The sequence below is a fragment of the Anguilla rostrata genome, chromosome 11 (genome assembly GCF_018555375.3).
Source record: "Anguilla rostrata isolate EN2019 chromosome 11, ASM1855537v3, whole genome shotgun sequence".
Lineage (NCBI taxonomy): Eukaryota > Metazoa > Chordata > Actinopteri > Anguilliformes > Anguillidae > Anguilla > Anguilla rostrata.
In genome coordinates, this window is record NC_057943.1 from 16,868,067 (window position 1) to 16,892,524 (window position 24,458).

A 24,458-nucleotide genomic window follows, 5' to 3' on the forward strand; every position below is an offset into this window, starting at 1 on the left:
CAGATAAATGCAGACAAAACCTCATGAATCTGAGATTTACTGTTTCTGAAGTGATGACTGAGTATCCTTATCAGTGCCTCCAGCCCATAGGAATAAATATCAAGTTGTCAGAGTCCTCTGAATGTCAAACTTATAATAGTGGCACTTGATTATTGAAGGTCTCTTTATTGCTTAATTTGCCTCCTTGATGATGATACCTGATGGAAGGATGATGAAGATGATAATTAAAACCCATGACTAAACCATCAAACGTAAAGCAACGACACCTTCACTCACACATAACACTCACAATCTACCAGCAGCGGATTCAAATGAAAGTGAGTGTTGATATTGTATTACTCTCTTACCATTACTGTGGAAAATCATTATTTTTCATATAAAGTGTATTGGTTGTTCTCTTAAGTAGATATATTAAGAAGATCTATACAAATATGGAAATAAAGCTTGTGGCAAACTGTATATAGATTTTAAATTTTCTTCCTACTGGGAATGCCCAGGTATATTTGTAGACTCTTCCCATCACTGCAGTGCCAGTGCAGTATCACTGCTCTGTCAATTCCAGAGAGGGCAGACTAGTACAGGTATGTCCCCAGTGCTTGTGTTGCCAACAGTCACTCCCTTTCCGCTGTCCACTAGTCATGCTGCATGAACACGCATAATGCGCATGCTCCATTAAGCTCCTGATGGACCAGACTAGTCACTCAGCCGATTGAATCTCTTCCACTCTGGGTGGCACACTACAGCCAATTACAAGCTGCCCTGCGGCTCGCCTGCCCACAGTTGCTACTGGCAGATTGAGGATTCCATTCACACAGTGGGGCATGTGATTACACTCACCAGTGCCTTAATAGGATGTGCTACCAAAAAGCCCAATAATACCTGTGTTTGATGTGTGACTGCTGTCATGGATTTTTTTTTTTAAATCAATAACTCCAAGTCAACAATGAAAGATGAAAAGCTTTATTTTATCACCACCAGCTCTACACGGATGCACTCTTTTTTGTTACTCCCACTACCGTTTACTTCTTGACTAACTGAACAGTCTAGAATTTGCCGAGTCAATTATGTGTGTTTCCCTATTTGCTATTCATGTGTCTTGAAGACAAACTTTAAATTTTACTTATATTTATTATCTAAATTCACATCTCTTATTGGTCTAAAATGTAATATACCACAACCACTTCCAGATCTTACAGTCTAACCATCTTGCCCATATATTGTGTGCTTTCATACACCCTGCCCTTGGAGCAGGGAGCACGCGTCTTCCATCTGTTTTTCTTCCAGTGGAGCCTTATTTGCCACACTGTCCCATATGGTTTACATGTCTGCATTTCCATGTGTTGGACGTGGAGAGGTCCCTGTCTCGAGGGGGAGCATGGAATCTTTGTGTCTTTGGGAAGATGAGTCTGGAACAGTACACACAAAGAGGCCTCTCTTCCAGCACTGCTTGTCACATGACAGCCATAACCCATGAATGCCCTCAAGGAAATTGTGTCAGGTGGTCAAAAGTACACCAGCGCTGCCATCCCCTGCTTTTGTCGATTCACAGAATGGCATGAACTACCAGCGAGGTAAGATCACAGGTCTGTCCCTATCAAGGTCAGGAAACAGTCATTTCTGTGTATACAAAGCCCTGTGAGAGCTGGTTGAGTATGACATGTTCTCAGTCCTAAGGCCTGTGTCCAATGAGCCAGTCAGAGAATAGACAAGAGTGTGTTCTGACTCAGACTAATTGTTACTTTGTTACTTACTATTGTTACTTCAGTGGACATCTCCCCCCAATTTGGATTTCCAAAAAGAAAAACAATTCAGATTGACTTCATTACTTAATTGAAAATTTGACGACATAGTTGACCATTAAAGACCCATTAAACATTCAGATGATGGTATATATTATGGATCCTGTGTGTAACAACCAACAAGCCAATCAACTGCCAGAAAGTATTAATATTTATTACACAGTATGTTGTGCCTTATTCTTAGATTTGAAACACTGGAATAAATAGATTTTACTGAATGTACTGTGACTGAAAAATAGACTGGCTATTTCCCCCCTTCCATTCCTCATGCACCATGACTTCCTCCCCCTGCCCCCTTCTCTCTCCCTTCTCCCCCCTCTTGCGTTTTCTTCTCTCCCTCCCTCTTTCCTTTCAGTAAATGGTGTTTAGTGTTCTAGGCTCTTTGACTGAATCCCAGAATCCCTAGGGAGTCAAGGACATTTGGAGCTGGCCAAAGTCCCTGTTTCTGGTTCTCCAGCTCCACCTCAGTATGGGACCTGACTGACTGCTTCTTCAAAAGAGATGAGCAAGAGCTCCGCCTGAAACAGGCCATAAGCCCTCAGGCCACTACAGGGGGAGGTGTGTCCGAAGACATAACATTGCAAACCGGAAAACCAGAGTTATGTTTTTGACGGTGGACAATTTTTTTTCATTATTATGCAAGCTTTAAAAACACCTCTTATGGTTTTAAAGGATGCAGTAGACAACAATTAAAATGAACAAAACATGACTGCTCTTTGATGGAAAATGTTGTGACACAGTCCCTTTCACTCGCCGTAACATTACCAAAAGCTCCTTGATGAAACTTTATGACTGTAAATAACTGTTTTAGTAACTTGCTCTGCCGTAGTACTTGGATATTCAAAGGGATGTGTCTATACCTGACACTCACCAGTATAATATTGTCAAAGCTATATTTTGGAGGTATTAAATGCATTTATGTGATGCATTTATCAGGGGCAACATACAGGGATTGGGGGGAAAAAACACAACATGATTCCAACATGGTAAATGATGGAATCCATAATGGTGTGGGACACCTTTAATAATAGTAATAGTACAGGCACTCAAACCCTTAAATGGTAAGGTTGCTGGCAATCATTACAGTCAGTGATCATGTTCACCACATATTAAAGCATCTCTTTTCTGTCACAAGGGGTGTCTTTCAAGATGACAATGTCCATGTCTAAAGAACACAAGTATTCAACCAATGGATTAAGGAGCATGATACCAAAGTTATCCACATGTCATGGCCTTCTCATTCACTTTTATGGGATACTCTGGAACAACAGTCAAGACAGAATTTTACATCTTACTTTTCCATCAATAGCATGAGATAACTGAATTTATTGGGGAAGAGCAGTGTCATATTCCCCCAGCAGAATTCAGGATGTACAAACAGACCATAATGGCCACATGTGGTGGTCCAACGGCATGTTAAATAATTTGATATTTGTCTCTCCATTCCTGTTCACTACCTGTATATTTTTAGACTGGCCACTCGAGGAGAAGTACTTTGGTCCCCTTGTCAGAAAATGAGGTTAAAGGAGGGACTATAGCTGCCAGGCATGAAGTAGTTAAGGTCAATCGGAGGTGTACGAGGTAAACCTTTCCTGATTTAAGGTAGACGGGAAACGCGTGAATTCATGTAGCAGTAAAGGAGGAAATTGTGCGTGTCCGTGTTGACAAAGAGACTGAGAAAAAGAAAGGCAGCAGCGACCTCCCACTCATTATACAGCGGTCGGCGTTAATAGAGCGCCCTTTAGAAAAGCAAGGCCTAACCAGCGGAATCATCACCGAAGCGTGCCATCTCCCCGCCCTATTTATGGCAAATTTGTGTGAAAGAAAACTGGCGTAGGCTATAGCTGAAATTGAAAACTGCCGTGTTTTATTCAGGCGTGGGTATTCGACGTCGTAACCAAAATAACGCAAATCAAATTCTATTACTAATTGAATTCCATGCTACTGTAGGCTACCTATAGACTAGCCTACCTTATGGCGTAGTAGGTTATATCACACACCAACACTGGTGTGTAGACTATTCACTTTAAAACGCCACAAAATAATGTTTGACGAACATTTACGGCCTATTCTATTTGCATAGTCCTATTGTGGTAATGCACACATGTCAGTAATATAACATTTTAAATAAAAAGTTTGCATAATCATGCATGTCTTTCCTTCAGTATCCCTGGTGTTGATGATCCACACAAGCCTACAAGCACGAGTATTCCAGTGATGATCTACGACATACGAACAACTCCGTCCCAAGCAATGGAAATGCCACTGTCTTATCCTTCATAATTTGATACAATCTGTAGGCATAACCCAGTATTAGCACATTAAATCAATTAAAGTTAAGTAACTGCGGTCATTATTGCATTTATAGCAAATAGGTTAATTTACTGTCAGTAGCCTGTTAAGTCCAGGGCCCATGCCAATTTAGATCGTGCATTTACGAATATCATGGCTGAAATTGCATTGACAGTGCATCGATTCGTAAGCACCTTCCACGTGAAAAACTAGTAGTCTGTGTTTCGTCTAATAAAAAAGTATAAACGCACAGCTAATGCAATAATAGTGATGCATCATGTGACATGGTCCGTTTAATAGCCTACATTGAATCTTACGCCCCAATTTTCTATACAAATATGACACTGACAACTGACAAGACAATGCCGCATGAAGACAGCTATGCCACAAGATATTTGCGTTATGTTATTTCTACCAATAGCAGAGCAAGCTACTGTCAGAATGCATTGCAAAGTCACATCCAAAAATAAATGTAATTCTTTTAATTTAGTTCCGAGAACTGAAGCGAAAATAGCCTATATCTAGCTAGTGCAGGTAGAGTTTACATCTTCGTGATATAAGTGACATTTATAATTGTGAGATCTGATGGTTTCTGACAAGATAACTGCTGAAAACAGGGCATGATCGTTCAGGGTTTACTCAAACCGGTACAATTTCCCCTCGTTACATGTTTTGATTTTATTTTTAAATGATTTCGGTGCACTATGGCTCTTAGCCAAACCTGACCTTGGCTGTTATGTTATAGGCTAATTGCGCAGTATCAGACACAAATCTAAAACTCTCTTTACCATCAAATTGTAGATTATTTTATTTGTCGACTCTGGTCAACGTGGACCAGGTGCTTTTGCCAAGTGTAGACGACCTACATTTAAAACACTTTTTGGGAGAAAAAACGCATTAAAAATAAACACAAATTAACAGCAAGCATCCGATGCATTTGGGAAAATACTTTTTAAACAGTAGTCCAAAAGGCGAAAACATTTCGGAACGTTTTGGGAAGGAAAAATAAAACTAGTGGAAGGTGTGCTCTGTGATCTCGGGAGCGCGCGCCGATGTACGCGCAGAATGCAGTTTCCCTCTGCACACTGCTAAAACAGTTTGACGAAAGGAAGGAGGACGGAGCCGGGAGAAGTGAATGGATCAATGCACAAATGAAAGAAAGAAAGTGGCCCAGGGGAAAGACAGCTCCCTCCATGAGAGATAAGCGTTATTCAAAACGCGATGTACTCATTAGAATCCGTAGTGGGGACTGAAGTTGGCAACAAGAAGAGAAAAAGTGGACTTTGAAGTCGGGCTACTCCTTCTTTTGAGTTGGTTCTGGGAAGCAGTAAACTGTGCAGGGCTTCTCGTTTGAGCTTTTCTCGGCCAGTCCTGCGCTGGAAGGAGTACTTTCACCAGAGCGCAACAACTGTCGCCGAGATGCAGGGAGTTTCAACAACTGGTGAGCAAATTTTGCATTGCAGGAATGTTTCTCTGCTAATTTCCTTATATGAGCTGACGAGCCGCAGGTTCTGTAGAATCTGCAGTAGATGCCTGGTTCAAAAACTGATTCATGCTTCATAGATTTGAACGGAAGTGTAATTTGAAACACGGTTTGGCAACTGAATGAGCCATTTCGGACAGAAACACTTGCGATTACATATAGTTATTGTAATCAGTTGTTTAACTAATGAAGTATCTCCTGTAGGCTACGTTTGATCTATAATTCCTGTCGTCCGTTTTTGTAATCCCCACAATAGAAAGTGCACAAGTCATTAGAATCCCGTTCAGCAGCGGTCCAGCCATTGTTGTTGTTAAATGGCTACAAATCTGGTTAAATAAGATACTGTATATTGTTTTAACCCATACATGCGATTTAACGTACTTTGCATTAGAGTTGCTATGGCTTCCTAATTAAGTCCTACTGATTCCAGTATCTGGGTAGGCCTACTGTATGCTCCAAAGTATATTTGACATCTGTGTTTGCTGCAGTCTGATGTGTAGTCTGATATAAACAGATATTGGGAAGTTGTTTTAAAAACCATCTCTTTAATACTTCCCAGTAAAAATTACTGCTTTAACACTTGACAGTAGGTGTTGGAACCCAGCACAAAATGTATCAAGCACTGGACAGCTGAAATGGATCTTTGTGCTTACTTTTCTCTTAATCAGATCCAATGTGATTGGAAAAGTTATGATTCATAACCTTTCAAACATGCCCAGCACTCCAAAAGTACACTATATGACCTATTGTGTGCATACAAACCAGTTATGTGCAGGCTATCTGCTTTAGTGGATAGAGAGAGGGTTCCGTTCTGGGTATAAAGGCTGCTGTATTCTCATTATTTGTGTTTCTGCTGTCCGAATTGGACTCAAGTTCTAGAGTCTCTGTGCAGAGATGATGCAGAGAGGAGGGACCTCAGCTCTGCTAGCGACAGCTTCAGAGTGATGTCATGCTCCCAGGCTCCTCCTCTAAACTACCTGCTACTCGTACACTGTGGGCCAGTTCCTCTGATAGTGTTATGAGGGGCAGTTCTTTTAATCAGGAGAAATTCTCAGTGATGAAGGTGGTGTTCCAGAGGGCATTACATTTTGAATAGTATAATTTTGCAGGGGACAGCTCTGTCTCGAGGGGGCTGTTACAGGGGATCTCATGAAGGTGCTGTCATGGGGAGCTGTACCGTCATGAAGGTGCGATTACAGCCTCTGTCATGAGCGCTCTGCATTCGGCATCGGCAGTGTTGCGTTCTGCTTGTAGGTCCTTCCTGTGCAGCTGTTGGGTGAATTATAGCTTTCTGATGGCTGTAGACCCTGGGAACAAAAGCGATGGAGCTCAGTGAGAACGTTCAGGGAAGATTTTCAGATAAGCCAATTCAGGGCTCAGAGGAGCAAAGAGCAGCACAAAATACAAACAAGCATCGAATGTGCAGGGAGATGCTGCTTCAGGGCATGACTGAGTGACTTTCAGCCGTTTGCTTCTGAGGAAAATGGCTGCTTATCTCATTATTTATTGCATGGATTGTAAATGGCTGTGCTGTGCTGAGTTCCTTCAGCGGTTTGTGACCTTCGGGGACTTTGCTCGTTTTCCGCCATAAAGCCTGCTGCTGACCGTTTCTTCTGAAAAGAAAGCCGAGCTGGAAGCGGCACGGAGACGTCGGTGGGCCTAGGTCTTGTTAGTGTTCGGAATGTAGGACAAGTACAGAGAGATTTCCCAGCAAGCTTTGCTTGAACTGTTTATATTATTTATTATTAACAAAAGCGATTTGGCCTGTCTGTGTTTAGCCGAACTTCTATAAACATCTCCCGTCCATGTTAAATAAGCAGTGAATACAGTAGGAAGAGCTGAGGAGGGAGCAGGAGAAAGACAGGAAAGCTCTCCCAGCTCGCCTTCTGGAGAACACTTCGAGAAACAACCATGACTCAGTCTTGAGAGGACAAGAACTGAACAATCCCTCCGTCTGCGTCACATTGATTTTCGAACAGTATTCACCCTTGGGGTGGCTTCAGTTCGGATGCTGGAGAAAGATCAGAAGAGCAATTGAACAGGGAAATGAGCTGAATAATGGAGGAAAGGCTTGCTGTGCTGTGTTAGATGCCTTTTTTTAGAGAAGTGATGTGTTTTCGCTGGATGGCCGGAAGGAACAAGAGCTCTGGCCAGAAGTCCAGTAGCCTGGGTGTGCTCTGTGAATGGGCTAAAGGAATGCGTGTAAAGAGACTGGAAGTGTGTGTGTGTGTGTGTGTGTGTGTGCACGCACATCTGTGTGTCTGTCCGTGTACATCTGTGCATGCGTTGGCGTGTGGAAGAGTCGACTGAATGAATAAGTGATAGTATGTGTGTCCTTTTGCGTTGCATGTATCTGTGTCTGTGCATTGACATGAGTGTCTGTATTAATGTATGAGCGGACTGCATGAATCGTGTGTGCGTGTTTGAGAGAAAGAGAGAGAGAGAGAGAAGGAGGAGGACGATGGTGATTGGACACTTTATCTGTATCCCTCTCTCATGAGTGGTGAATGCCTTTGGAGTTTTTTGGATTGTAAACTTGTGTGTGCACGCCTTGTGGGAGTGTGTGTGTGTGCGTTTGTGGGCTTGCGAGGGGGGGTGGGGTCATATTTAACACTGGTAGACCTCGTCTTGCAGCTCTGACTGCTATTACTGTTCAGTAGTCACGGCAGTCACAGCCATCTCAGAGATTTTGACCAGAACAGAAGAGCGGAGTTGACTAAGATGTCTGTGAATGGTAGACCCTACCTTTCTCAAATTCACATTTGATACGTGCACACGCACGGGTACTTAAAATATATTTATGATGCTGTAAAACAGATTCAATAGGACAGTTGGATGAGGGGGCAAAATCTGCTCTGAGCTGGGACCTGAAGTTATGCAGTGAGCGGTATTTGAAAGTGAAAAATATTTTGGGGGGGCAAATGCGATAAACATGCACTACTGTTTAGGGCTGGGATGAGCTCATTCAAAGTGACCTCTACTGTAACTCTACTGTAACACAATGCCGCTCTATTACCAGCTCTCCGGCCAGATCTACAGTCACAGCTCTCCCACTCCATACCCAGGATCACTACTCCTTACTTCTCTTTCCATATAGAGGCACAGTGCCCCTCTCTTCATGTAGCCTAACTTCACTCAGTCACATACAGTCACTGGCCTCCTCTTCCATACGCAGTCACTGCCCTCCCCTACCCTTCCACATACAGTCACTGCCCTCCACTCATTACACACTTCAGAGTCGGTGCCTTTGTTAACTCCACTCCATCAGCTCAATGATTGCAGTAGAATAACCTGCCAGTGAGACACAGTTGGAGATACCTGCAGTAGACAGACAAGTCCAACCATAAGAATTACTACTCCACCTTTTACTAGGTAGCATTCCCTGCCAATAATCTGACAGAAATGAACAATGGTAGACTTCAAACAGCATATTCGGAACAGGCTTAGTCAGAGTCAGGGATCTTTTGTGGCTTATTTTCATAGATAATGCATGGTCTTTATGGGGACCCATCTATTTCTTGTCTGGCTACTGTACATAAAGTGGACAGCGCAGGTACATAGGCAAGCACAGGTAGATTCTTGTCCTAGGGGTCCTACAACTCTCCATGAGGGGCTTCTCTCACTGGGTAGTCACTGTTGTGGTGAATGTACTGTTTGTTTGTAATGGCTGTAATTGAACGAATTGAGGTAATATAGATATCATTCTTTTAGTACAAATATCCCTGTGTCTTTTCTAGTTTTCCCGGTAGCAAATCAACATATGATTTGATCATGTTGCTTACCATCACTGGTCCTTATTTTAGTAGATTTAGTAGATGTAAATAGAATTTAGACAAACTTGACTGACTTTCATTTAAATCTTCAGATGTAATTAAACCTAACATTAAGAATTAAATCATCACTGTAACCTGAGAGAAGGAAAGAGGAATGCGATGATGTAATGATGAGTTCAGTCAAGACCCTTCTGCATAAGTGGATTGCCATTGCTTATTCTGGCCTGACCTCAGGGAACCTTTGCTTTGACCTTCATGCAGAATCTGTTGTACATCTTCTTCAGTTAGTGACTTGAGCAAACCCGCAGAAAAACACTTGGGAAAAAATCTGAATCTTTTAAATGTCAAAAGTGCCATTTAAACAGACATTAAACATTGCAATGTCAAAATGTATTCTGTTGCACATCACATTAGTGTAGATGTTACACTAGAGAGTTCATCTCCAAGCTGTCAGAATAATATGTAAAATATATGAAAAGACTGGAATTCTGGAGTATCATCCACTTGCTCCATGAAAAGCCTCCCAATTGTTCCAGGAATACATTTGCATAAACGACAAGAATGTTTTTCTATGCTCTTGATGTCCTGGTGAATTGTTGGTTGATTAGTTTCTCTTGATTTTTTCCATGAGTTGTTAAATCCCACCCAGGATTTCTGGGCTGTGTTTTTGGAGTGGGGACAGAAGAATTTTTTTATTAGGTGGGAAAATGCTTAACAGTAAACGCATGCGCTGTTGGCTTTGTTGAGTATTGCTTTTTGTAACAGTGAAGGCATTGTATATTGTGCTTTTCTCTGAACATCAAAAGCCTGCTCTTCCAGATGCAGGCATCCTCCAGGCACCAGTAGCATAGCACAGAGCAGGACAAGGGCTTACTACTGCACAGAAAGAGGCTTCTGCACCTCTGCACCACACCTGGGGATCTTGGATTTTTTATCCTGATAGGGATACTGATGTTCTTACACCTTTGGGAAAGTTACCTTACCTCAGTTTCAGGAATAAAACGCACATTCAAACCCTTACACATGCACACAGACAGACAGACAGACACACGCACACATAAACACAGACACACACACACACAGACACACACACACAGACACATAGACGTGTACATGCACCCACACACACACACACACACAGAGTCCTGGCCCTGCAACAGCTACACGGCAGTGGGTCCTAAATGCAGCCCTGGTTCTGCTCTCTAAATCCAGTAAAAAGAGACTGTGTGAAGCCTTAGGCTCCGTATGAGTGCAGTGCCACAATACGCACTCAATATCCCCCCCCACTAAAACCCCCGATTAAATCTCAGCAGCAAAGAAAAGGTCTGCTGCTTCCCAGTATGAGCAGCTTGAGAGAAGAGCCTCAGTTCTCTCTGCAATGATTAAACAAAACAAACAACACTCAAAAGGTGCACATTTAAACTTCGAAATGATGGCCAGAGCAACCCTAATCTGGGGGGTTCATCTGCCGACCAGCACTAATGCTGCTCTGACTGAGTGATGGACTCATGTGTATTATTCCACTGGTAATCTGAGCGAGCATGTGACCAGTTGGCCCACACATGATTAAGCGCAGCTGCGTGCGTGAAATGTGACTGTGACATTTCAGTCTGGCGCTGGAAGCGCTTCGGAGTCCATTGGTAGCAGCGGTAATGAGACGTTTCCCATGTCCCCCCTCTCTGCTGTCTCCGCCTCTGGCTGAACTTTCAGGATCGATTGGCAGGTTTGGCCGCTGCTCACCTCCCTTCCGACAGTGACCCTGCTGAAATGGAGTGAGGAGTCATGGCAAATTTGATTTATAGAAGAAAATGATGGCGGAATATTAATTATAGAATGAACAAGGATTATTATGTTTAATTTAGTCAAATCAAACATGTCCAGTAATAAGTAGATACTCAATTGGAATCACACAGCTGTGTTTCTAAATGGCTATAAAATTCCTATAAAGCTCTAAAATAATGAGATTTAGGATTCAAATAGATGTGAGCATGGTGCTTGAGTCGTCCACTAGATGGCGGTGTAATGTTGGAAAAAATTCAACATCTGCTCAAGGTTTTTTTTCCCTACTCTGTCGTATACCAACACACACGCACACAAGAAATGATACTGAGATTGAAAAAAATAAAATAAGGTGGGTAAAATGTAAAAAAAAAAAAAAAAAAAAAACTATGTACAACTTTATTTCTCAAACCAGTTTGAATAGCAGGCTGTACTTGGTTTGATAATGCACTTGAAGATTGAAGGCTGCTGTTTTACCTTTGATTGCTTTGGCTGGACTGCTTCAGTGATCATTCCGGAAACCTCCATCAGTATGACTGCACCTGGCGCCCTCTGTGGAGGAGAGAGCTCCGTGTTCTATGGAGGGATGCTGGGATCGGAGTGCAGCAGGAGGTGCCGGTAAAGCGCGCTGAGGCCGGTGTAATATCAGAAGGGGAGAGCCTGCCAGGTGGTGCAGGCGCGCTCTGGGTGTGCTGCCTTTGCCCTTGCCTGCAGCGTGTTCTGCCACCGCAGAGACGAGCCTCTCCTGGGGCTGGGGAATCCAGAGCAGCGCCTCTCCCCTGGTCCTGGCTGCTGACACCTCGCTCTGTGCTCAAGGTCATGACCGCAGGAGGAGCCCTGCTGTGGATTTTTATCATTTGTCTACAGTCCGATTCCTATTATAGTCATTAAAGACAATGGTAGAGCTCTCTCTCTCTCTCTCTCTCTCTCTCTCTCTTTTCCTCCTTGCTCTCTCCATCTCTCTTGCCCTCCCCCCTCTCTCTCTCATTGCTTTTTGGAATTTTTATATTTCTAGTCTGCAATTGTTAGTCAGTGTTAAAATGACAGTTTTACGTCTAAAATTTTCTTTGTACTTATTCATTCTGTATGTGCATGGATCCCTTTGGTTAAATGCATGGTTAAATGGTGGGTTTTGGACCTGTAGGTCTTGTTTTTGTTGGACTGTGCTAAAGGGGACTTACAGGCCAAAATTCTCTATTCTTTTTCCTTCATGAATTCTGTATTCTGGAAACATCTACTTATAATCTGCTAAATGACTGCTCTGTAAGTGGCATCGCAGGCAATTATTCTACCCCTGACAGTGTGTTTGAGTAAACACCTTGCTGAGGTTTACATGGCAGAATGTGCTCTTGCTGTAATGAGCTCTTCCATTTCACAGATGGATCTTGTTAAACGTGGTTTATGCATTTCCTCTTCCTCTTAATTTTGTCTCTTTTCCCACTCAGACAGTAATTCACTACCAATCCGTTTATGAGGAAATATAGTTGGCATGGAATATAAGGCAAAAGACTCTTGAATTTGCTACTTTATTTTGTGGCTGTGTTACAGCAAGGTATTGCGTGTAGATTGGAGTATGCCAAGTACATGTAGTTATCTTTGAAAAAGTAACTGGGTTTGTGTTTGAGTGTGCGGATGCTTGTGTATTGACGTATGGATAACCTACATAAATGCCTTGAGAGAGATGGTGACTTTGTGTTGCTGTGCCTGTATGTGTTTTTGTTTATACGAGATAATAAATGTTTTGGGAGTGAATGTGTTTTATGGAGAAAGAGTGTGTGAGACGGTGCAATGAGTGTGCTGATAGAGCCAGGTGGATGTCATTATTCCAGGTCTGCGAGTCCACAGGAACTTCCTGCTGGGACTGAAGGTAATAGAGGAAGTTGCCTGTTCAGCACAAACTCGCCCTTCTGTTCTGTCAGGCCCAAGATGCTCCCTCTGTGGATGCTGGCTCTGCCAGATGATGCCTACCGGCACCGTCCTCAAACGGGGCTTCAGAGCATCTCCTGGGCCATCGACTGGCTGTCAACACAGATTCAGCCCTCAGCAGTCACTGGAAAGCAAAGGCTTGGAAAGGGATCTTTATAAAGCAATGACTGAAAAAAATATTCTCGATGGAAAAGCCACAGTCTGAAGTGCATATGAAATTTTGTGGCGTCATTTTTGCTTGCCGTCTGTCAACTTGCCAGACTCCTCTTATGTAATGACAGCTCCTCTTCGTGGCTGGTTTGGCAGAGCTGTGTGCTTCAGCACAGATTTCTACATTCGCTCCCAGTCCTCTGGAGTTTCGCATTGTTCGGATTCCTCTGGTGCTTGTCTGCCTATTTGTTTCACTTCAATCCTAATTTGTTTTGTAATTGGCCCAAAATGACAGAATTCCCCCTAGTCTCTGCGTAGTGTGTGTACGTGCATCTGTGCGTATCAGTGTGTGCCAATCTTTGTGTGCCTGTGTGTGCGTCTATCAGTGTCTATAGACAGGTGCTCGTACACCTTTCCTTTTTTGTGATGCCAATTTTTCATGTCATTTTGGCTCTCTGCCTTCCATTCTAATTACAGAGAGGAAGAGTCTCTGTTGAGCCTTTCAGGTGAAGGCACTATTAATCGAATACAGTATTCTCTTCACTGTTCTCTAATAAATGTGACTTATAGAACCCACCCACTACAGCTGATTCTGAATTGGGCCCCCTTTTACTTCAGAAGCATCACACACTGTGGGCGTCACCTTTTCCCAAAGCTCACTGGTATCCATCTCAGTGGCACACCCATACAAACACTCTGCCATCCTACAGTTCTGGCATCTAATCAAGGCGGTATACTGCCAGCCCAGGCAGTAGCTCCCTCTCCAAACAGCCTTGCATGCCCATGTGAATATTTGCCCAATGCCACCATCCCATCCTGTAATCCTGTACCCTGCCTACATCTAACTCAGACCCGCCTCTTTCCGAAAATGTACTCCTCCCTTTTGGTTGTGGGTCCTCCTCCTTTCTCTAAGGCCTGCTGTGGTTCAACACTCACGTCCCATCAGCCGTTCCCAATCATCCAGGCCCTACCTCAGTTTGCTTCATCTCTGAAAGCCTGTCTTTCCATGTTTTCCCCTTTCACCCATCCTTCTTTTCCATCTTCCATCCTCTCCGTCTGTCTCTCCCCCCGATCCCTTTCTTTCGTGCCGCTCTGTCTCCCTGTCTCTCGTGCTGTCTCCATCTCTGCCCATGTTGTAATCTCCTCTCCTGAGCCATGTAATTACTGGCCATCTGGGCCACCGTGAGGAAATGAGCCTGGAACTCATTAAATGACCAAGCCTACTCCGCCTGTTCTGGCTTTTCATGGAAAAAAACGGGAATTTGAACTGCATTTTAATGCCAACCCTTTCCCTGATCTGTCTTATCTCCAAATATGTGTGAAGATGGTCACGGAGAGTGTAATGCATTGTGACAAGTATAACTCACAGAGGTGTAACGTGCATAATCACAATTCACAGTGGAGAGTGTAACGTCCATAATAACAATTCACAGTGGAGAGTGTAATGCACAGCAGCGTTGTGTTTAATCCATGGTGATGCAGAAGTGCAATGGGCAGTGGATAGCATAATGCACATGAAACTGTGTTTTTCTCTCTTTCTTTTTTTTTGGGTCACATTAGTACAAAAAATATTTCTTGTCTTCTTCGGGGGACCTAACAGTTTACTGAAATTTTTACTCCTTTTTGTATCATCTGGTTATAAAAATAAAGTTATTTAAGCTTTAATTAGACCTGTTGGGGATCATCATCCAGCAGAAATGAATAGCAGAACGTTCTCAAAGCCACATGATGCTGCGCAGCAATGCTTCTTTCCTCTTGTTTTCTGCAGACCACATCTCGGCCCACAGGGGTAATTGCAGTTCTTGCGTTGCCGCGGTCGTGTTTGAACTTTGAGCCTGTGGCCCTTGTGTGAAGGGGACAGAAATGACGAGGATCATTCGCTGATCAGCATCAGGATTCCCTTTTTGCCGCATGAACTGTTTTCAGTTTTAACGCGTTTACCAGACAGACGTATAGATCCGCCCGACTGAAGCTTTTAACTCACTCTGGCCTGATGTGTTTCTGGCAGTGCTCCACTTCGCCCTGCTGGATCATTATTCTACCAAAACCTGGTCTTTGTTTGAGCGAGTGCCCAAAATGGGAGAGGGTTGGGGGGGGGGAGATACTGCAAGGTCACAATGTAAGCCTAGCCATTGGAAATAAAAGAATGAGAGTGCCTGCTCTGCGCAGATACATTTCAAAGCTTTGAAGTCTTCTCTGTGCAGTGCTGCGTTTCATCAGCGTGTCAGTGGTGGCTCGTCTTTCAGCTGAGCAGGGAGACGGAGTGCGTTATCGTATGTCGCACGCGTATGAAGCTGCAGTCAGATTTGCTGTCTGAGTGATTTTGGGTTGGGGGTGGAGTGGGGGGGTGGACAGGTTAGGTGTAACGTAAAGCCTCCCCCCCGAGGGACGTTCTCACGACCGCCGCACACCTGCACTGCCCGGCCGGCCTTCGCTCTTCACCCCGTCTTTCCCGCTTGCGCCGCTGGATTTCTATTGGAGGTAAAATGCTGCACAGTGCCGTAGCTCAGGGGCACAGCAGACACGTGAAATAGCTGGGATATGAAGCTGTGAGCCTTGAGGCAGGGGGCTCTAATCTCTGTGCCATGTGTTGCCTTGTATAAGGCCCTTGTAATGTTTTCCACCTTTTCTAATTTTCCTGCTTAGATCAGCTAGCGCTGTTAATTTTATGATCACATTATGGTAGGTACCAGGAGCCCTATTGATCGTATGATCATAAAACTGCAAGCAGCCCACAGTGGCCCCATTCACTACAAGGTCTCCAGTTTTATTAAATGTCTCCCTAACAGCTCCCCTTCCCCCACGGCCAAAGGGCAAGGCCTGAGGACAGTGTAGTGTTAACTGGTACTCTTATTACCGGGTCACATGATGCAGTTAGCATTGTATTGATAATAAATAAGATATTTTGTATGGATTCACTTTTTTTGTTCCTTTTTGAGATGTTTTTCCTGGCTGTGTCCCCTTGTAATGGGAGTTCAGGAAGGCCAAAATAAAATATTTTACTTTATAAATATTTTTTTTTTGTTCAGTTGTTTAAAGGGTTAAATAGGTGTTCCGAACTTTCAGACCTTCGTAGCTTCAGTATATCACAAAGAGATGCTGTAAAGTCTTGTACAGTTCTACTGTAGGTAAATCTTCCTGTGTTACATTTTAAAGCCCTCAGCCAGGAGAAAATCAGCTAGCTGCTGTGTCTTTCTTTGGCAACGGAAAATTCCAATGGCAGAAATGTTCTCTGATAAGAATGTACAGACTGGTCTAAAACATTAGAGAATGTGTCAGTGTTGTCTTCCCTTAGCAAAGGGTGTGGGTGTGTGTGTGTGTGTGTGAGTGTGTGCTTGTGTATACGCATGCATGGGGGAGCTATTACAATATGTGAGCTGGTCAACATTCTCTGGAATGTTAGTATGGTGTCCATGACGACAACCCAATATTCTCTTTAGACATGCATCCACTGGTCTCAGTGAGTGCTGCACGGCAGCCATGATGCCTTTTTAAAATGTTCCTTTCTTTACTAGCATATTTGAGTTGTTTGTGGCTGCAGGTGTACTGTGGTGGATGCTGGACAGAAATGAGGCAGGATGGAGTGATGGATAATTCGAATGGAAGAAAGGAAAGTTCAGAATTGACTTAACCGGTGCTATAGAGCTGAGATCACGGACTGGCCAAGTTCCCACCTCGCATCCAAGATGCCTTTTCAGAAGCCCAACAATATGATGGCTTCACAGACTGTACTCATTTCACAAGTCCTTAGGGTGTAGGTGTATAGGAAGCTAGTATTCACTTTTATGAGACCTATAATTCCCCCTGTTATGCCTAGCAGAGAAAAACACAGTAGGAACAGACTGGTTCTGGAATCACCCTGCTTTTCTATGGGGCACTGTGGGGAAATTACTCAGAAAAGAGGCTTAGATGTAAGATTTTTTGTGGTTATTACAAGTAGAACATTCTAGTCAGAGAGGTCACTGTGATTATGTACCAGCCTCACAGAGCAATGGCACCTCCCAGACAGGAATAAAGAGCTGAATTTCTGTTTAATCAGGTGTGTGTGTGTGTGTGTGCGCGTGTGTGTGTGCGCGTGCGTGCATGCATGAATGTGTTCATATGTGTGTGGGTTTTTGCATGATTGGGGTATGGCGTGCTGGTCATTACAGTATATCTGTGAACCTTGCTAATTTGGAAAACACAATACACTTTCCAGAAGTATTGGTACCGTTTGTGTTTCCACACCCCTCTCTTCTGTCTCTCTGTCCTGGTTGTCCTGAATACACTCCCAAAATACCCACTGTCCTCCAGTACCCCCAGGCCTTTGTTAGACAGATGCTTCTATCTCAGGTCACTGGTTCTAATGTACTCTGCAGCGGCTGGCTCACTTTGGGAGAGGAGACTCAAAACATGGAAATCAGCCTGCACTCTCTCTTCTCAATGTGTGACCAGTGTGGTGAGGGAAAATTGGTGCAGATTTGTGTGAGGGATGGAGGTCCCTGGAGAGTGGGGAATGGGTGAGTGCTGGGTAGCATGGTGGGTTCAAGTACGGGAAAGTTGAATCCCCCTCCCCTCCACCCTTTTTCCCCTCACTTCCCCACCCCTAGTATTAATGAGAATGTTTCATGTGCTGAGGCATTTTCTACAGCCATGGGTCAAGGGGACATGTGGATATGATTTGTAGCCCACTTGCTTATGTACCCAAAAAGGGGATTCTCACATGGGCTGTCCATTCTTAAATGTTGCAACAGGCTTGTTTTCACATTAATCAAAGGCAAAACAAATGAAATATGAAAGCTTGTTTGAGCTAGCATGTGCCGTACATCATACATTTACACTTTAGTATCTGTAAATATAGAAATAGGAACATCTAGGCTATGTGTACTGCCTCAGCAATGTGTGCTAAAAGAGTACTGGATTCTGGAGGATGAACGCAAATAGGATTTCAAAGTCCTTTTACCCTCTAAAAATGTGTCTGCATAATTTTTTTTTCTTCTATATCTGGTTGACGCCTGGGTTGACTATTTCCACTGCACTGTCGGTGTCCGCAAATCCTGCAACACCTGAAATCAGCAATGAAAGTGAGGTACTCTGTTTTTTTATTCTTTAATTATGTTTTTTTTTGGTGCCGATTTGCCGCCCTGTTGCCATGCCGATGGAGTCCTTTGAGCCATGCTCCGCAGGCAGGCCCTGGGTGAGGCAAGTCTGGCCCCTCCCTCTGCTGTCTCTGACAGGGCTCTGGGCGGGGCTGAAAGACATGGGACATAATTGTATGTGCATATGAAGAAGGCAGTAAGCAGCTTGCGAACGTCATCCTGGCAGCTTTTGTGATTTCACAGTCTGGGCCCATCTCAGATGCCATAATGCCTCGGATCTTGGGCGATGCATTTCAAATGTGAAATTTAAGCATCTCTTAAAGCTCCTGCCTTATCCCCTTCTTCCAAACCCTTTAACAGAGAAGAGTCAGAACTTGCTGTCTCTCCTGTCTGACTCCCCCCCTTTTCTTTCCACTCATTTTCCACTCTCTCTTGCTCCCTCTGTCTCACTCACCCTCCCTCTCTTCATTTTTACTCTCTCCCCCACTGCCATTTGTTTCCATGACAACCATTCCAAGCCATTATTCTGGCTGAAAACTACTTTTTCCCCCTCTCCCCGCGCTGCTGCCGGGCATTGTTAGGAATTCACTGTGGATGCCTCCACCTCTGAATGAAGCCCGCATCAGGAGAGGAGCGGAGCGCGTTTCTGCTTCACACTGTGTGGATATTCAGCAGAGGGGGGAGGAGGAGGAGGAGGAGGAGAGGGGGGTGGGGGGGAGGAGGCGCAGCCGATACCAAGCAGAGCTCAGAGAGTGACTCAGAGAGTGCCGGATGTTTGAGCCGCGCTGACTGACGGATCCCTCTGCTCATCCACCGGCAGTCCCTTTCTGACCCCGCTTCTGCCTGTGGGACTGTCTGTGTGCCGTGCGCCGTGGGTTTGCCCTCTCCTTAACGTTGCCGGGATGAGCGTGGCTTAGAGCCGTTTGGGGAGAGAAAACAACAGAGGCAGATGGCTGTCCGGCTTTAGCGGGTGAGTTTCTGCTGGTGAGGTGGCTTTCCCGCTGGTTTTCCTCCAGTTCTGCCTGAATTCCTGCCTAAGATGGTGCCCGCGTGCAGGGCTGGCTCCGGGGCAGGCTTCTGCCTCAGTAATGTAGGGTAATACTGCTGCCTGCTGAAATATATATGCGGGGCTACATGTTTTATTGAGTGATTTACATTGGGGGCTATTTTCTGCTGGCTTGACTCCTCTTGGTGTTGTTTTTGCGCATATTAGAGTAGGGGGAGTTTGATTTGCATTTGTGTTTGGTTTCTGAATCTTTTAAACTTAGGAGGACTCAAAGGAAAAGTGGAAAAATTGTCTGTTTCAGTGAATTGGTGATACATCTGTTAGAAATCCCAAGAATTGTGAGAGTAAATGTTCAAAGATCAGTCAGACCCTTTTTGTGCTTTTTTTGTGGGAACAATAAATGATTAGTCTTCAACACAGTTTGTTGATCATTCATTCTAGTTGATATTAAAAAGCCATTTGAAGTGAAATATTGAATTCCTGTTGACATTGTGATTTCAAACATGATTCCTAAAGTCTTGCCATTCCCAGGCTGTGATATAGGCTACATGCAGATTTATGCCCAGAACGCCTATGGGATTATAAAATTATAAATTATTATATTTAAATTTTTAGTGTAAGCAAGGGTGAATTGCCAAAGCCAGAGTGGAAATTCTGAGTGATGGTGACCTAGTATTAACTGACGATACAGTGGGGAAATGTCCTATTTCCATCACAGTGCAGCCACGGGAGACGCTCACCAGACAGATGCCCCTGATTTTGATAGCCATGTTATTTTTGATGTTTATTTATGCTCATTTTCTCCCTGTTCCACTATCACCCCCCCAATCCTGCACCCCCCCACCCCCAAAAAAATGGTGTGGGCCTGACACCTAGTGAGTTGTAGCGTTTCCATGACAACAGGCACCAGCTGCGGGGACCCTCTGTGAGCTGGGCTCTCTGGTATTCATGCACTGTGAGTCTAGTAGCTGCCCTCTTCACCCCAGATCAATCAAACTGTGGTCAAGCAGGCTAAGGGCCTCTGACATACTGTATCCCCATAAATTTCTCACGGGACCCTCTCCCCCTGAGTCAGTGGAATTTGTTGTGTCTACAACTGGCTACTAACACACATTTGATTGGTATACATGCATTTGAAGACTTGGTCTAAATCAAATTAAACTGACCAGACCCTGTTGAGGACAATCTGAGGAATAATCGTTGCTACTGTTGATTGATTGTGAAAATATATAGCAATGTCGTTAGTATCATCTGGGGCTTCCACCATCTGAGTTCTAGTCCAGATACAAAGGGCTGCTTCAAACTTTTCGGTTGAGTGAAGCGACTCCTAGGGTCATTATTTGAAGGAAGCAAAACTTTAACCCACTTAATTTTTAATTTGTTCATCTGAAGCGTTGTTTTCATTTTCTAATAGTTTATTATTTTTCCATAGATATTCAAGCTCCTGTTAGAAGTTTATGTGGCCATTTCTCTTCAGAATGTTTGGACTCAATCACAGTTGGGGGATGCTCAGAAAATGACCTTGTCAATCAAAATAATTAAAGTCTTACATTGGGAGTGAACTGTCAGGCCATTGAGCAAACAGGAAGGATGTTTTTTACACAGAAGTGAGTCTAATATTGCATGGACGACCTTGGACACAGTTGAGGGTATCTGGCTTGACAGCATAAGCACATTACTTGTTAAACAGTTACCTTAATTGAGGTCATAATAAAAAGCTGGTAATTGCCTCTATTCCAGTGTTTAAAGGGCACCTAAGTTTCTCTGAAGAACAGCACAAAATGAGCACTTGTGCACATGGATTTATCAGTTAAGGCTGCAATGTGTAAACATTGTGTCTGCTCAATATATCAAACCACACTACTTCTAGGTTTTATTTAAAAATGTTCTATATTGTAGTTACCTTAACAAACCATGTGATGTGCTTTAAGTAACAAGTAAAACTGGAAATATACATATACATTTATTAAAGACTATATCAAGTGTTGATGTAGTTATGAAAAACGTAGCAACCCGAGTTGTGCCTGCCCTAAAGAATTGGTTGGAGAAGTATTGTCATGCTAATCAGCATTATCCTGGCTACTGTGAACGGTTTCTCATCCTGCTGGCGAGTTCCTTGACGTGGCCTTGTTGGAATCTTCACAGCCTAAGAATAATACTCTTTGTTCTTGGCCTGTAATTAAAAGTCCGTGGACCGTCCTCCCATTTATGTTCAGTCAGCAAGACAATAATATCAGCCCTGACTGCCAGTCACAAAGCATTAGGGACATTATCTCACCAAGCGTGCTGCTGTGTTGGAGCATTGCTTGCCTGTGCCAAAAAAGTGCTGGGAGATGCTGTCGAGGGGGCGTCTCACCGAAGGTAAATTAGCACACGGTGCCAAGTCTAAATGAAAGATTCATTAACATCGCAGACACATGCGAGGCTCGTGTTTTCAGCCTGTGAGACGTCAGCTGCGAAGCTTAGCGTAAATTTCTCCCGAGAACAGAAACAGAAACTTTGCGTGTGTTCGTTGCCCACTTAAAATTCTACGCTTCAAATAAACTGTAAATCATTGGAATCTGTGTTTATGTATTGGAAATTCTTTTCAGTTCCCTTCAGATTTGGGTTGTAGTATCTAGACTACTTCCGTATGCAAGTAAGTTGTTTAAAAAACCGAGGATTTCAGCTGTTCCGGGCCATACTACTGGTTTGGCAATGCTTTGGCTGCCTGAATACAGCTCCTCTGGGAGTGCTTTTAAGGAGTTATCTTTATTGTAGAAATCCTGCAGTTACTGTGTAGTTGGCAGTGGTGCGGCAGGCTCATTCTGTGGCGTCAGTTGCTGCAGGACCACAGCTGTCAAGGGAACATTTTGCTCAACACATGGATGTGCATTTTGCTCATCTGATATGGATCCTTAGAGATTAGCAGTTTTGTACGGTATGGGTGGAGGTCTTAGTATACAGTATACTACTGTAGTTAGATTCCTGTGGCATGGCTATATGTGAATATCATCAAAAACATTTCATTTTTGTGATTTTGAAATTGAGACTAACAGTGCTCAAATGGTCATCATCACAAAGGGAAGTGCTGGCATATTAGAGAGATGGAATACTGTGTAGTATCTCATGTGGAATATGATGAAAGCCATCTTCAGTTTGCACTTTCAAAGCGTGTAATTGGTTGAGGGTGTGCTATGTTCCAGTTCGACTGATTTCTCCGCAATTGACTTTTCTCCCCTCCTTGAAGATGGGCCTCAGGGAACAGGTGATAAAAGGGCAACTCTGCTTTCTGAAAATGGATCCTCACTCGTTCTGCACCGATGACTTGGATAATATTTGCAGACCAGGAGATCAGAATGAATGCGGTGCATATCATTAACTTAAAACGTATCTTAAAATATTTGAATACTAGCAAATCCGGTTTTTCCCCTGGGATTTTCAGATCCATGCTTCATTTTATAGTTTGAAGTTGCTTGTACAGCTGAGTGTAAAACACAGCTAATACTCCAGTTTTGACCAGTGTGGGATGAGCGATTCTAGAGGTTTTTCTTTACCACCAGAAATGAGGGACTGCCTGCTGGTGATGTGGTATTATTGTGTATTTAGTGTAGAGTGAACATGAAAGCAAAAGAGGCTTCCAGCTGCTGATTGTGGACAGACCCCCTCATTAAGAAGCCATTTGCTTGGTTCTACACTTTGACTGAATATGTAGGAAATTGATCTTGGCAGCAGTTATCAAACACAGTCCACCTCCTGCGGACAGTTGAATGAACCTTAACATACCCTAAGCCACCAGGGTAACATTGCTGTCAGGGGAAAATGTTAACAATCATTAAGTGAACATGAGCTTACACCTGTACATTTAAAAGATCACTTGGCTCCAGTATTGAATTAACTGTAGGGCCAGACCTGGGAGCTACCTCCATAGAAGTCTGACTGAGCACACCTACCTTGAAGTACATCTGCTGCCTGCACGTTTGCAATCGTGTGTGTGCGTGTGTGTGTCGTGGCACGCTTCTGCAGTGTGTGTAGCACACAGGCTCGATTCTGCAGTCATTGTTCTCAAGCAGCTCTTTTAACCATTATTACCAAAAGTACTTCCTCTGCATTGTTTAGAGGTATAATCAGATTAATTGGGTTGGCTTTTTAATTTCTGGCATTCAATACAGGTAAATTTTCTGTAAGGTAGATTTTTGTTTGCTATTTTACTGTACTGCATAATATGTTTTAAGAATGTGAAATGTCACTGCAGAGAATATTCGTCAGCTTGCCACTCATCTCAGGCAAATGGAGGTACATTACCTCTGTCTCAAAAGCAGAGCTTAATTCTCAACACAGCACACTGACCTGTTCTTAGTGGAGGTGTCTGAAACGCATTGGCCATCTCTGGGCACGGCTGTCTGCGCACTCCACCCGTGGTCATCTGTCTCTGTCGTCATGCAGCACAGTGCACATGCAGTTCTTGTGAGCGTGAGCGCAGGAAACCTGACGGGTTGCCCGAGCATGTTTTATTTCTGGGTGTGTGATCAGTGTAAATGAAGGGACTTGCGGAGGTGTAAATTACAGCGCTGCGGACTCCTTCCCGCCCCCCCCAGCGTGCTGCGCGGTGCTGCGCTGACCTGGGCGTGTCTCCGCTCCCTGAGGGCCCGTAATGCTGTCGGCGGCAGCGTGGATACTCCCCTGGCCGTGCTGACTCTCGTCCTGTCAGAGAGGCCAGGGCAGGGGGACCCGCCTCCCTCCCCAACTCTGCTGACTCCCATCCTGTGAGGAACGCTACGGGCAGAGGGGCTGCCAATGGGACCCCTCCCTGCTCGTCTCGGTGCCAGCGCTGCCAGGCTGCCGACCCAGCTGCGACTACGGAGAGGGAGGCGGGGAGATGGACCCCCCTCTCCTCATTCGCTCTGGTCCTTTGGGAGAGGCCAGGTTTGCAGGGCGGTTTGCCCCCCCTCTGTCCTGCTGGCATTGGGAACCAGAAGCAGGGTAGGGGGCTGTGGGCTGGAGGGCAGGGGAAATGCTGGCCGATGGGGTGGAGTGGTGTAGTCAACACCCCCCTCTCTGTGCTGACTCTTATCCTGTCACTGCATACAGGCAAGGGCAGGGGAGGGGGCACATACTTCTCCAGCCTGCTGTGGATTTAGAAACTTGTCACTTCCAGAGGTAGTTTTGGATTGAATCACGTCTCCTGTGTGT

At 44.2% G+C, this 24,458-nt stretch overlaps 1 protein-coding gene across 1 annotated transcript in view; it reads left to right on the forward strand.

Annotated features, from left to right (window-relative positions):
- Positions 1-5,151: 5,151 nt before the first annotated feature.
- fgd (faciogenital dysplasia) overlaps positions 5,152-24,458 on the forward strand; it is a 54,181-nt gene continuing 34,874 nt past the window's right edge. Inside the window, exon 1 of the mRNA XM_064298307.1 lies at positions 5,152-5,532. Within this exon, the coding sequence (XP_064154377.1) occupies positions 5,511-5,532 (22 nt within the window). The 5' untranslated portion in view covers positions 5,152-5,510. The remainder of the gene's footprint in view (positions 5,533-24,458) is intronic.